We start from the raw sequence: 14,205 nt of genomic DNA, 5'->3' as shown, positions 1-14,205 counted from the left end.
TGGAAGGAAAAGCTGCTGCTCCAACAAGCTGGAGAAGTGGGAAGGCAGGAACCTCATGAAGTTCAAAGGCAAAGCCCTCCCTCTGGCACAGACAATCCCATACAACAGGACAGAGCTGGGGCCAGGAATCAGCTTTGTAGAACAGGACCTGGAGGTCCTGGTGAACAATCTAAACAGGAGGCAACCATCCAGCAAAGATCTGCTGCACCCAGAGCAGGAATGAACCCACTCAACAAGTCCAGGGACATGTTTGTAAAGGATGGAGTAGAAATCCATACACCAGCATCAGGAAAAGAGGAACTGGCAGTCCATCGTGATGGCCTCATTACCTTTTCATTAGAATGTTTCCCTGGAAACCCCAGGGACAGCAAACAAATTTCTGATTCATAGCAATCCACATCTAAGTAAAAGCTGAAGTGAAATATTGATGACTTGGGGATCCCTGGAGCCAATGACGGGGGTATCACAGCAGCAGAGAGAACCACAGTGACACACACACACACAGGCAAAGACATCCTCCACAGGCCAGCTCACACAGAACACAGCAAGAGCAGCAGCAGAGTATCAGCACCACAATGATTAAAAACAATAATGGCCTTTTTTGACCTTGCACAGGAAAAACATCTCAACACCAGCATTTGTGGATATAAGAACTTGTGGAACCCTTACTGTTAAAGGGTTCACTATGTGAGCTGCTGAAGGTGTCTGCCTCTTTCCAGTTTAGGGTTGTACTTGCTGATCATAATTCAAGCAACATCTTTTGCCTTGAGGCAGATTACAAGTCATTTCTTCAGTCTTAAATAGAGATCAAACCCCTCTCGACCTGGGGGATGTTGCACACCCCAAGTGAAAATGTACCAGAGCACGTGTTGCACAGAAACTCTTTCACAGCAACCAGATTCCATCTCCTCAGCGCATTCCCATTATTTTTACTTGCTTACCTGCTTAAATGTGCTCCCAACAGCATCACTACAAACTGCCAATGCAAAACCTCAGTGGTAAAGCCCAACGCTGCTCTTGCCTCTGCCTTTAACCCCTGTGGTGGGAGGGCTCATCAAGGTGGAAACAATGCTGGTGGGAAGCCTTGGAGAGTGTCCCCAGCTTCTGCTGCCTAACACAGGGCACCTGCAGAGCCCTCAGGACTCTCCTCCTGCTGATGGGCAGTGATGGGCTCTGCCCAGGTGTTCCCAGGAGCAGGGGGATGTTAACAACCAGGATGCTCAAACAAGCAGCATCACCCCCACCACCACCACCAGCCCTTCTGACTGACAGTAGAAGTCTTGCACTTAAATGCCTTTATTTATCATCTTTATTTATCTTGTAAGGGAACTGTGGCAAACACTCACTGGCTTCTGACTCTGTTTTTCTGTAGCTGAGTCCTCACAGGTGCAGGGCAAAACCTTCAAAACCCACAGCAAAGCACAGTCAGAACCATCCACTGAGTCTGGTTTCAACACAACGAAGGAAGTAGAGGATATTGGAGCCACTGGGTGTGGTGGGTTCCAAGTGAAACGCATCGGTATTTCACTCTGAAACGACTTCAGGTAGAAAAATTCCCTGCAAAATTTTGGAAGAGCAAAATCTAAATGTGAACATGGTCTTTCTCCTTTTTTTTTTTTTTTTTTTTTTATTGGAGGGTGTGAATGTATTCAAGCTGCTTTCTGAAAATGTACCATCCTCTTCAAACTTTGTAATTTTTATTACTCAAAAGAAAAAAAAAGCAGCAAAGGCATCCACTTTCCCAGAGAAAAACATAATACATAAATTAAAAAATCAAATACTTTCTGGCTGATGATGAGTTCTAGACCCACCTCCAGACAAGTAATTTCTTTTCTCTGCCTCACTTTTCTCTCCAGTAAAGTTTCCAGCTTCACTGTATGTTCTAAAATCCAACAAAGAATCAAAAACAGGGTAGTGGGGAAAAGACTCCGAATCCTTTGAGAGTCTCATGTAATCACGGGTCTCCAGGAGTTGGAAATCTTAAGAGAGAAAAATAAACCACACTTTTGCAAATCACATGAGACCCATCATAAAATTGTCAGAGCTGGCAGCACCATAAAATCTATGATATTGTGGGCTGGATTTATGTACAACAATCCTGAGGCTTTGGGATATTTTTTTTCCCTCAGCCCTCAAGGCAGATTTTGGGAGGTTGGCTCTGCCCTGGGAGCAGCACTGAGCAGTAGAGGGGTGATTTTAAGCCTCTCATGCATCCCTGTCCCTAAGAAAAACCTCCCAGTTCAAATCTGGGGGTTGCTGATCCCATTGCAGGGGAAAGGCACCTCCCAAACTCGCTCAGCATCATAGCTGTTGGCATTTGAAACGTGGAGCTGAGCTGATAGGGGCACACAAAGAGCTCTCTGTGCCTCTCAGGCCATCCAGAACTTCCCCAGGTACCAGCCACGGGAACTGCAGGGAGGATTTTAGCCTAGGAAGGCAGCTGAGAAAACAGCATTGTGACCACAGCCTGGGAGTTCGTGTTCACTCTTTAAAAGGTGTTTTTAGCAGAGGTTGGGTTTTCTCTGTTTATCTGCTCGAAGGAATTGCACAGCCTGCACTTATTTACTATGGGTCATCTCTAAATCCCTGTTTTCCTGCTGCCTGGTGATGTTTCATGGCTACTTTCCACGCTGCCAAAGCAGCAAACAGGCCCCCAGGCTCCTCACCAAAAGGTCTGAGGCAAGGAAGTCCTCTGCCCATGGGCCACCATTGCCTTCTCCACCCACCTCACCAACCTTTCTCCTGCACTGGAGATCCCTTTAGAGCCCAGCTCTCTCCTCACCTGAGGACACATTTCATCTCCCAGCAAGTCCAGCTCTCCTGGACTTTTCCTTCACCCCTGTCCCCAGGACTGTGGCAGGAGCACCTCAGGTCCATCCCAACATCCTCAGTGGGGCTTATGGGAAACCACCAGGCAATGCTGAGTATTATTTTGTGGCTCCTGGAACTTGTAGACAAGAGTGGAAAGGCTGGTGGTGGCTGTGCTGGGTCCCTTGCACCACTCTGGGATGGTCTTCTCCAGGTTGTAAGGCCTCTGTTATAGAATTATAGAATGGCCTGAGTTGGAAGGGACCTTAGAGATCATCTAATTCACCCTCCCTGCCATGGGCAGGGACACCTTCCACTATCCCAGGTTGCTCAGAGCCTCATCCAACCTGGCCTTGGACACTTCCAAGGATGGGTGTCCCAAAACTTCTCTGGGCAATCTGTGCCAGGGCCTCACCATCCTCACAATAATGGATTGCCAGTTTAGCTCTGAAGAGGGTGAATTTTGCAACCTCTTTTGTCCAGCTCTTCCAATGACAGTAACTCCTGTGTAATTTTTCCCTAATTTTGTTGGATGGTTGGTTGGTTTATAATTGTCAACATCATTCTTACATTTGGCTAAGAAATAAATCCACAGGAAAAGAAATTAAAGAACTCACATCAGGGACTTTGGAACATAAAACCACAACCAAAAGGAGAGGGAACCCTTCCACTTGACAGCTCCTGGTATTGTTTTGGAGCAGTTGGGAAGAAGCACAAGCTGTATCTCAAGGCTCAGAGTGGACCAGGCACATTCACAGCCAGGCTGAGAGTCACCTTTTCCTTTCATGTCCTCTCTGACTCCTCAGAGTCCTTCCCATTCAAATGGAAGAGCAGCCTGGGCTCATGTAGCACATCTGGGCTCCAGCAAGGCTAGAGCCCAGAAATGCCCTATTGAAGCAGTAACAAAATCTTTAAGAGGAAGAAAAGGCCACATCACATCCTCCCACCCACCTTTACCTTCATCCCAGATTTTGTTGATGTGACAGGTCCATCCTTCTGCCACTGATGGCCTCCTTGTTCCTCATGCTAATGTGGCTCCACAAGGTTGTATCCTCAGGGATCTACGTGCCTTTTAAGCAGCCAAAACCCACTGTGTCATCACTGACTCCTAAAAAAAAATCGTGGCATATCCCTGGAGAGCTAAAAAACAACTCTGAGGAGCTCAGAGAAATCAGTCAAGTTGAAAGCTTGAGGCTTTCCTTCCAAAGCTTGAGAAGTAATTTACCATGTGAGTTTGGTGTCCTTAATCCTCTTTGAGATGCAGGGCACACATTTCGGGTGAGACCTCTTTACTTACAGAGTGACCACTGCCCATTTAATTACATGGTAATCACCATATGGTGATTAGATGATTACATGATTAGCAGCTGAATAACGAAGCCTGGGAAGTACAATGTTACTGACAGTTAAATACAGTGTGAGTATTTTTCACTCTTGAACTCAAAATGCAATTTACTCGGCCATCAATCTTGGCCAACTGCGTGTTCTGGAGGCACCACATGTGATTTACTGAGCAATGCAACGTTTGGGTGATTCCCTGGGGGTGGTTGCACAGAGACAAACAGCTTCATGTAGCACTTGAGGCCCCAGCCATGCCCAGAGAAGGGTTTTGTGGTGCCCATCATCTCCTTCTGCCTGAAAATGTGGTCACTACCCAGTGCTGAGCTTCTGGGGTAGCACAGCACCACGTTCTGGTTGTGTCTACATGTTTTTGGGACCCAGTCGTTGCAAGTAGAAGACAGTAAAAGCAGAGACATCTGAAAGAAGAAAGCTGGCTTGTAGCCAGTGCTGGGATAGCCCCAGAAGATCCCATCTCCCAGGTCCCACCTGCCATGGAACAGCAAGGTGGGACCATCACTTGTGGATGGGCTCTGCTCATCCTGCTCACTTTCTGTGCCTTCACAAAGTGTCCCTGGATCTCTGGTGCACAGGAGGCCCCCAAGAACGATGCAAATGAGCTGCTGCCAGTGGGGCAGGCTGGGGACACCTCCTCAGTTCCCTCCTGGGACCTGGCCATGCTCTTTCCTGAGGCAGCAATGGCTCACCAGCCACACAGAGGAGACTTTTCTGATGGGCTTCTCCTCTCTTTATTTCTCTGGAGCTGATTTTCCCAACTTGCTTCCAATCCTCACAGCATCCTGCCCTCCTTTGCTGAGGCTGGGACACAACCCCACACCTCCCCTGGGCCAAACATGTCCCACCCACCTCACCTGCACGGGAACAGGGGGCAGCTCCACCTCCAGCAGGTGCCACCCCAGCACCCACCTAGAGTCCCAAAGTCACTTTTAAATCCACCTTGACGGAAAAGTGACTCCAGGAGAGCACATTCCTTGGAGACAGGATGGGTGGGAAGGACCTGGAAGACCCAGGCAGTTCTGTAGCAGACAAGCCCAGAACCCCAGACACAGGGACCTCAAGCTCAGCCCATCACCCCTTTCCGTTTTGGGATGTTGGACCTCCTGTGCTACACCAGAAATTAATAAAAAGCAATGTAATTATTGATTATAAACCTCCATATAATTATAGGCATCATGTAGGGAAAAAAAAAAAAACAAGAAAAATTACCCCAAAACCAAAAAAAAAACCCCATTAAAAATAGGTGGGCAGATCCCTTACTGTTGAGAGTGTGTGGTATTTATTAGACATAAATTGGCACACAAAAATGGGAAATCAGATCCAGGCAGGCATTATTTTTTTCTCCTTAGCTACATGGCTGTGGATACCTGTCTCTATTCCCTCCCATGCACATACCAGCATTCCCACACCTTCACACCCACATTCCCAGTGGCTGACACACAGGTATAGCTCTTTTTCGTTAATTAGAATTACTTTTAATTAAAAAATATATGTAAATTATATAGAGTGTGCACAGCTTGGAGAGAGGGGGAGAAAAAAAAAAAAAACAAGAAAAGAAAGCAAACTTCCATTTCAATAAAAATTTTAACCTCTTTGAATGAGCTGCTTTGCTTTGTGACATACTATGAGTTATTGGGACTCCCACGTATAAATAAATAGGATGGGGAATGTTACACCTGAAAAATTCTGCAGTAGACATTTTTACTTACACACATTTGCTTCTTCTTCTCTTCTTGCCTCCCCCGCTCCCAGCCTCTCATGATCATTTTCTGCCCTTTTCAAACATGTTTAATTTGTATCTCACTTTGCATACCCAGTCTGGTACCCCTTTTTTTATTTTTGTTTGTTTGTTTGTTTGTTTGTTCTGGAGAGGAAGAAAAGGAACACGGGACAAAATGAAAGAGTCAGGGATTGCAAACAAGCACCATCATCATTTTTATGAGTAAACATTTTCCTTTCCCTGCCTGCATCCTCTGCCCTCCCCAGCTGGCTCAGAGCTTTGCTTTCCACATGCCAGTAGATAATTTAGCAGGAGTCAAACTGTGGATGTTTTCAAGCTTGGAAATAACCCCGTGCTTCCGTCAGAACCAGCTGATGGACCAGGAAAGACCAGGAGATGGGAAGGAAAGAAGAGTGAGAGGATTACAAGTGGGAAAGGAGATGAGTTGATGGGGATGGTTCCTGCAGAGACATGTTTTGGGACATTTATAAGGAAAGATTTCACTCTTGATGCAATGCCTGGGTGAGGTAGGCACTGGGTTTTATTTGTGGGTTCTCAGTACCTCTTTCTGTTGGAAAGTAACAAGAATAATACCAATGAAAAAAAAAAAAAGAAACACCACTCCAAACTCCACTCTTGGTAAAAAGGGGCAGTGCTTTTTTTCTTTTTTTTTTTTTTTCTGAGAAAGTTGAAAGAAAAAATATATATATTATTATTTATTATATAACATTGTCAACATCAACACCACAAAAAAAAAAAAAAAAGAAAAGTAACATCCTAGTTGTTTTCTTTCAAGCATTCTGACCGTGGTGAGAAAGGCAGCAGGAGTTTGGTGTCCCTCAGAGAACAAAAAGAGCAGGAGGATGGGAGCAGGGAGGGGACGGGACGAGGGCACAGGGCTGGCGGTGGCAGCAACACAAACTGGGTGGGCCTGTGGCAGGGGAAGAATTGTGCCAATCTGTTGGTTTTTTCTTTTGAAACAAAAGAAAAAAAAATAAAAAGGGGAGGGGGGCAAGTCCCACCGAGGCTGATGCCTGGTTCATCCGTGGGTTCAGTCAGTGTCCGTCCCTCTTGAGTGCTAGCGGTGAACATTCAGTTAAAGGAGTCTTGCAAAATACTCTCGCTTATTTTTAATTTTTTAATCAACAGGGTTTTGCCTTTTTTTTTTTTTTTCCTTTTCCCATTTTTTTTCTCCTTTAGTTTTCCCATGGCTGATGCTCTTGCACTTCCCTTGTTAGCTGTTCTCGCTCCACTCTGGCACCATGCCCACGCCGTGCACGGAGTGGTACTGGTGGGGCGAGAGGGTTCGAGGCACGCCGTGGGAATACAGGAATTCCGCGGGCTGGAGGCTGCTGGGAGGGGACTGGATGCCGGTCTGAGGTCCACACTGCCGGACGATGGGCTGGTGAGAAACAGAGGTCTGGTGCTGGAACATGCTGTGGGTGTCTCCTATTTGGGGGGACGTGTGGTTGGCCACGCTGCCGAGCCGGGGCATGAGCGGCCCCGAGGTGAAGTGGGCAGAGAAATGCTGGTAGGGTAACCTGTCCATGGGCTGCATGGCAGACACTGTGCAACTGCTGTAGGATGGCACGCTGGGCCACGTGTTACAGCTGATGTCCTCCAGGCTGGGCACGGGGTCCGTGGGGGGAGCAGAGCTGGCGTACATACAGGCTTGGCGCTGGGCGGACTCAGTCCTGTACGAAGTGTTCAGTCCCTGCTGCTGGGGGTAACTGGACCTGTAGAAGGGATCCTCGTCTGCCGGAGATGTTTCCATGTAGGGCTTCTTGTAGGGGTGCTCGGTGGTGGAACATTCCTCATCTGTTGGGACAGAAAAGTCCTGGTAGCGAACAATGCCACTGCCCTCAGCTGAACCTCCCTCTCCACAATCCTCGTTTCACCAAGCACACAGTCTGCTCCAGACACCCCTCTCGGTGTAAATCCCCATCATTTCCCTGGAACTGATCTGAATCAATCCTGCTGAAATCAAGTGTTCCACTTGGCCCTGCCTGCTTGGACTGGGGAGGAGATTAGCCAGGAGCTCTGGGAGGAAAATCAAGGAAGATGCTGGAGGGATCCTGAGGCTCAACTTGCTTGGTGACATCCCCTACACACCCCACAAGCTCCTCATCTCCTCCCTGCTGCCAACACTGTGACATGAGGAATAACATCCCCCTGCAGACCTAACAGAGGTCCCCACTCCCACCCGAGGGGCTCAGGGCTGATGCTGTTAAACTAAAAGCCTTTACAATGACACATTTTCACAATTAAAAAAAAAAAAAAAAAGAGAGACAAAAATGGAGATGACAATAAAAATCCCCCCCCCACCCCTTTCCCCAGGAGAGCAGCAGCGATGGCAGAGTTGAGACAATCAGATTTGGAGTTTTATAGCCCCGGTTTTCAGCTGTGCCAAGGCAGCTGGGCACATAAAACCACACAGGGCTGTGTGCTGGAGCCAAGGGGAACAAAAAAGAAAAGTAAATTTCACAGCTAGAAACAACATGGCACATCTTGCAGAGCCTTTTGTTTCCTGCAGCATCCCAGGCCAAGAGAAGGAAGGAGATAAACAATTTAGGTGAAATCTCCAGGGGGAAGCAAAATGAATAAATGAATGTGCACTTATTTATTCATTCGCAGGGTCATCAAATGAAATCCAGCTCTGCTGGAATGGATGGCAAAGTTCCCAGGGACGAGCACTTCACCAAGAGATTTTAAGGACAGCGTGGCAAGGGAAGGGGAGCTTGTTCTGACACGGATTAACTTTGCTACTGCTTCAAAAACAAGAGTTCTGGGGCAGGCAGAAAAACACCCCACTTTGTCAAAGCCCTCCTGGCTGCACCCATTGAACAGGGGTACAATTTGAAAGAATACCACACAAAATTCTCCTTTTCAATTTTTTTTTGCAACCAACATGTTTTGAGCTGTAATTTTTTTCACCTCCAAAATACAAAGGGAAAAAAACCCCAACAAACAAAACACCAAACAATTCCACAAAAAGTAGGACTGAGAGAATCTGCCCCAGAAGACGCAGAGGGGATTCTGCCAGGCTGCTCCAATGGGAGTGCTCGTGTCTCACCTTGGGGAGGTGCAGGTTTAGGTTCTTGTAAACACACACATGCACACACCCGCATTGCTGTAAACAGCCACGTGTGTTCTCCTGGAAGCTTCATCCACTCTACATGTAAAATAACCCATGATTCCCACCCAGGTGTCTTCCAAGTCCAGCTGGAACAACTACTTCTCTTCATCTTGGTCCAAAAATCCCAGAAAACAGCAGGTCCTGAGGTACACACTGTGGGGACATTCCCCAGTGTGTCCTTTGGCTTTGTAACAGCACTGCCCACAAATACAGTGGAAAGCCACAGTCCCATTTCATTCCTTCCTGAAAAAAGCAAAACCTGGTTCGTTCACCCCAACAACTCAGAGCCCTGATAATCAAGTCACCTTCCTCCTCTGCCTTTCCTTTAAATCAGGATGGAAAGCAGGATGGAATAAGTGAGCAATGCAATCCCATCTTTAAAGCAGCTGAAACAATAGGCAGGGAGATGCAGAAATGTGTCACCCTCCCTAATCCTGGTCAGGTCCATTTGATGTGGGAGCAGCAGTGGGGAGGATGTAGTGCCCTGAAAGACAAAAGCTGGAAGCACAGGTCTAACCTCTCCCCTGATCCATCACAGGGGGTACATCTGAACTCCAGCTTTTACGGCCAGCATAAAAGTTTTGGATCCCTAACCCACCACTGAGTAATAAGAGCACTAGGGTGGAAAAACAATGTCTTGTAAAATGCAGCATTGTTCTGCTAATAAAGTTTTCAGCATTAAACCGCATCACTCTGCTGGCATTAGAAATCATTGGCTTGGGGTTTGACTGTTTATTTTATTTTGATTTTTTTTAAATATACAACACAAACCAGTCAAACTCTGTTTTTCCGTGGTGTAAAACTGCCTGACTTACAACTTGAGGTTGCTGATTTTTCCATGTAGCCCAGACATTTCTCTGCCTGCCAGAGCAGAGACAGGCAGAGGCGCTTCCAGGATTCATCACAGGTGAAGAGAGAAACACAAAACCAGCCAGAATTTCAGTGGGCACCCTCTGGGTGCCCTCTATCAGCTCCCATAATTGCTCTGCTGGTCTATCTCGAGCCAGGCTGGCTGATGTTGTATGTGGAAAAGGCACCATCAGTCCACATTTTAAGACGTGTAAGGACCCTGTACCCATCTCCAAATGTGACATAGTCACTAGTAAAGGATTACATCCTACCCTAACAGCTTTGGCCTGCCCTTGGGCCCCTCTTCCTGGTGATTTTCCCCATCTGAATAACCTCAAACTGCTAGAGAGAGAAGAGAACAGTCTGTCTGCATCATCAGGTGGGATCATGCAGGCCAGAGAGGTGCCAGCTGATGGAGTTACATCAGTCCAGGCTCTCTAGTGTGACCTGGCATTGTCCCCCCACCCCTCACAGAGGACACCAGAGCCAGCACAGAGCAGGAAAAAGACATCTCATGGTGTGTGGAACAGATCTAGGGGTGAAAATGGAGCATCTTCAGGTAAGGGAATGGCAAAAGGAGAACAAGGCAAACAGATCTCTCACACAATGCTGAAGGCTGCAGTTTAAATTCATCCCCAGCAGTTCTGGAGCCTGGACAGCCCATCTCAAGGCCATAATCCTCTCCCTGAAGGTCCTCTCACCTCCTTAGCACCAGTGTAAGCAGGACACAGGAGATACTTAGCTGCCTTCTCTGGCTTTGATTCTCGATGTTTGTTCCCTGATGGCAATTGATTGTCCTTTTCCAGTTGCCACTGAGTCCTTAGAGGTGCTGGGCATCCTGGGAGGTGCTGACCATCCTCCTCTTTTGTTGGTATCCTTGGAAGCCAAGGGTGGCAATCAGCTCCTGGGACCAGCCCCTCGATACTGCACAAACCTCAAAGAGCAGAAGGTTCTGCCAAGCAGGGGAAGCTGCCAGAGCCAAGGAGAAGCTGCTCCAAAGTGGATCCAAGGAAAACGGAGCCTGCAGAATGGGGTGGAAACTGGCTCCCTCACAAGGAATTTGATGATCTATCTAATGAAGGAGCTCGAGCAAGAGCATAAGCAGTTCCAAGATTTCCGGTATTTACTACTTCCAGCTGGGTTGTAAATACCACACAAATGGCTCTTTAAATGGAATTTTCCCAACTCCAAGATTAGGGCCATCCAGAACGAAATGCAAACATGTAAAGTCTCTGGACTTCAGGGTGCACTGGGCCCACCTCTTCCCTTGGTGTAAATCAGGAGAGCTCCTTTCTGATTCATGACAGTCAACTCCCCAGGACAGAAGACAATGGAGAATGGGACACAACTGTTTTAGTTTTCAAAGCTTATCCACAGTTCCAGGGTGTTACAGGAGGTTCATCCCAACTTTGTGAAGGAGGCACAATGGGTGATTATCACCCACACTGTCTGGATTTAGCATGGATCTAGCACGAGCCTGAACAGCCAATACAAGGCTGCAAGGCTGACAAGGGGTGTCCAAGAAGAAAAGAACAAAAAAAAGAGGCAGATTCAATCAAAATGAACATCCCTAAAGATGTACATCCTAGGACATGGAACCTAAGACACGCCAGTTATTCCAGCTATCACACCATTTGTGGTATGGATGTGTTGCATTGCAGGGAACACGACACAAAGGGTTCTAGGGCAAGGACAATCCAACATCAAAAGCTGGAACCTCTTCCAGAGGTAGCAAGTTGGCAGCACTGCCTGCTGAGACACAGGAGGCATTTCTGATGGGCAAGTGAGATCACAGAGTCACAGGAGGGGTCAGGTTGGAAGGCCCCACAGTGGCTCATCTGGTCCCACCTCCCTGCTCCAGCAGGGTCATCCCAGAGCACATGGCACAGGACTGTGTCCAGACAGTCCTGGAATATCTCCAGTGAGGGAGTATGGCACAGGATTGCAGCCAGACAGCCCTGAAATATCTCCAGTGTGGGACACTCCACGTCCTCTCTGAGCAATCTGTTCCAGTGCTCTGTCACTGCACAGTGAAGAAGTTCTTCCTCACGTTCAGGTGGAACTTCCTGGGCCTCAGTTCCTGCCCGTTCCTCTTGTCCCATTGCTGGGCACCCCTGAGCAGAGCCTGGTCCATGCTCTGCCCCCTCCCTGCAGACACTGACAGCCATGGATGAGATCCCTCACAGTCATCTCCTCTCAAGACTGGACCAGGCCCAGCTCCCTCAGCCTTTCTTTATAAGAGGGATACAAAGCTGCTGGAGCTGCAGTGCCACACACAGCATGGATGCACAGCAAAAGCTGCGTGCCCACCAGCCCCTGAATATCTCCTCAACACACAGGCAAGCTCGTTTTGCCCCAGCAAGCACCTTCCTCTGTGCTCCACTGCATCTATCCAAGCTACAAACACCTCCAGCTGCAGCACAGCTCAAGCCTTGCCCAACTCATTGCCATCTCTAAACATCAGCTGGATGAGCTGCATGTACTCCAAGAAGATGCCCTACACCTGGATTTTGTCCTACAGATTCTCTGAGTGAAAGAAAAGCTGGGTGGGATGTGGGAGAAATCAGTTCAGTCAACAAAGAGGTCTGTCCACACTAACGGTGCCTGCTCTGGAGAAGGAGGAGGAAAGGCATTGCTGGACCTCCACTGGCCTCATCAGAGCAGGAAGGAGAGGAAAGATATATTCTTCCCCGTGGTGTCGTGTCCAGGTTAGGTGGCTGATGGATACGGTCCTTGCCGGTTGGAGCCAGTGGATTCTGCCACATCCCTCTGCTCCCTCAGAATGCCAACATGACAACTTTTATAACCTCCCCGGGGAGAGGCTGTTCCAGTTGCCTCCTGTCCAGCATCACAAGCATCCCAGAAATCTGCCAAGTGGTTGAGATTGTGTAAGGCTGGGAGGGAGCAGAGGTTTAGAGGGATGACTATTTAATCCACAGGAAATCTGAGGGAGAGGATAATACAAGGGAAAACAAGCCCCAACACCCTAACTGTGATGTGGGGCTGAATGAAAGACACAAACCAAGCTGCCTGCTGGTAAGTCTTTTTGTGCTCCTCCAAGCACAACAAGAAGAGAGGGAGAGGTGGAGAACAACTAGGAGAAAGACAAAGCTCTAATTAGTCTTTGTTGCAGCCTGAAAATCCACCTCAAGAACTGAGGCCACTTCTCAGTAGGATACAGGACTGGAGTTAATCCAGTGCCATAAGCAATCTCAACATGGAGCTGGGATACAACACAGGATGATTCTTATCATTGCCTGTGAGTGGAGCAGCAACACACACAGGTCATTCCCAATGCTGTGACCCTGCACTCCCACCTGCACACCAGTAATCGCCAGATTTGAAGCTCTGGGATGTGTCCTTCCTTCCTTCCTCACCCAGGAGAGCATCACCTCCCTGAACCAGAGGAGCCTTCAGAGATTACATCCCCTCACAGCCCTGCTGCTCTCCCCTAATGCAGCTCCATATCAGATCTCCAGGGTGAATCCATCTTGACTTGACAGCTAAAAACAACACTGTCAACCACAGAGCACAAGCCTTGTCTGAGATCACCAAGGAAGTAGAAGTTGAATAAGGTTCCTCTGAGCTGCCTGAACACAGACCTGTTCCTAACTGAACCTAAACCAAGGCTTGACCCCAGCTGAAAAGGATACAGAGAAACCTCATGAGATGTCCAAGATGAAAGGAACTCCAAGGAGAGACTCTCTTGGAAAACAGTGGTGGAATTTACTACAGAAGATGAAGATACAAGCTGGTCTCAAACCCAGCTGAATTGCTCTCTGCCCCTGAGAACATTTATCCACAGCCACTGCTTTGCAAAAAGGAAATAATCCACTTGAGATAAATCCTAAACTGACTGAGGAGGAGTCAGTGTTTGGGGAGTGGATAATCCAACAAAATCAATAAGACTTCCAGTCCAGAAAATGGACAGAGGGACAATAGGAGCAAACACGATCTTGCTTTCAGGTTTTCTTAGATGGTGAGGCTTGGTAGAAGTTACAGAATGGTAGGAAAGCTATGAGGGAAAGCTCAGAAATGAGAGGTTGGAAAAGGAAAAAAAGGGGAAGATCATATGTAGGGTTATTTTCCCAAGTCCAAAAAAGATCCTTGCTCGGTGCTAGAAGGAAGTGCCGCACTCAGTCAGAGTCCGAGGCGAAACCTTGGATCACGTTCTGACTTATCCAAACAGAATTGCTCATCTCTAGTGACTTTTTTTTTTTTTTTAATTAATTTCACTTTGCAAAGAGCTGCTTGGCAGCTTACACTGACTCTCTGTTTCCCATTAACTTTGTGTTTCTTTTCTTTAAGCCCTGGTGGCTGTTTTCGATTTACTGGA

At 47.7% G+C, this 14,205-nt stretch overlaps 1 protein-coding gene across 2 annotated transcripts in view; it reads right to left on the bottom strand.

Annotated features, from left to right (window-relative positions):
* Window positions 1-7,118: 7,118 nt before the first annotated feature.
* The window catches only part of TBX5 (T-box transcription factor 5), a 37,378-nt gene continuing 30,291 nt past the window's right edge, over window positions 7,119-14,205 (bottom strand). For both annotated transcript variants that reach the window (XM_050318505.1, XM_050318506.1), the window contains exon 8: window positions 7,119-7,702. In XM_050318505.1, the coding sequence (XP_050174462.1) occupies window positions 7,119-7,702 (584 nt within the window). The remainder of the gene's footprint in view (window positions 7,703-14,205) is intronic.

The sequence above is a fragment of the Myiozetetes cayanensis genome, unplaced genomic scaffold (assembly GCF_022539395.1).
Source record: "Myiozetetes cayanensis isolate MyiCay16 unplaced genomic scaffold, myiCay2020 scf21, whole genome shotgun sequence".
NCBI classification, from domain to species: domain Eukaryota; kingdom Metazoa; phylum Chordata; class Aves; order Passeriformes; family Tyrannidae; genus Myiozetetes; species Myiozetetes cayanensis.
Note: the sequence above shows the minus strand (reverse complement) of the source record. Positions and strands in the feature narration are given on the sequence as shown.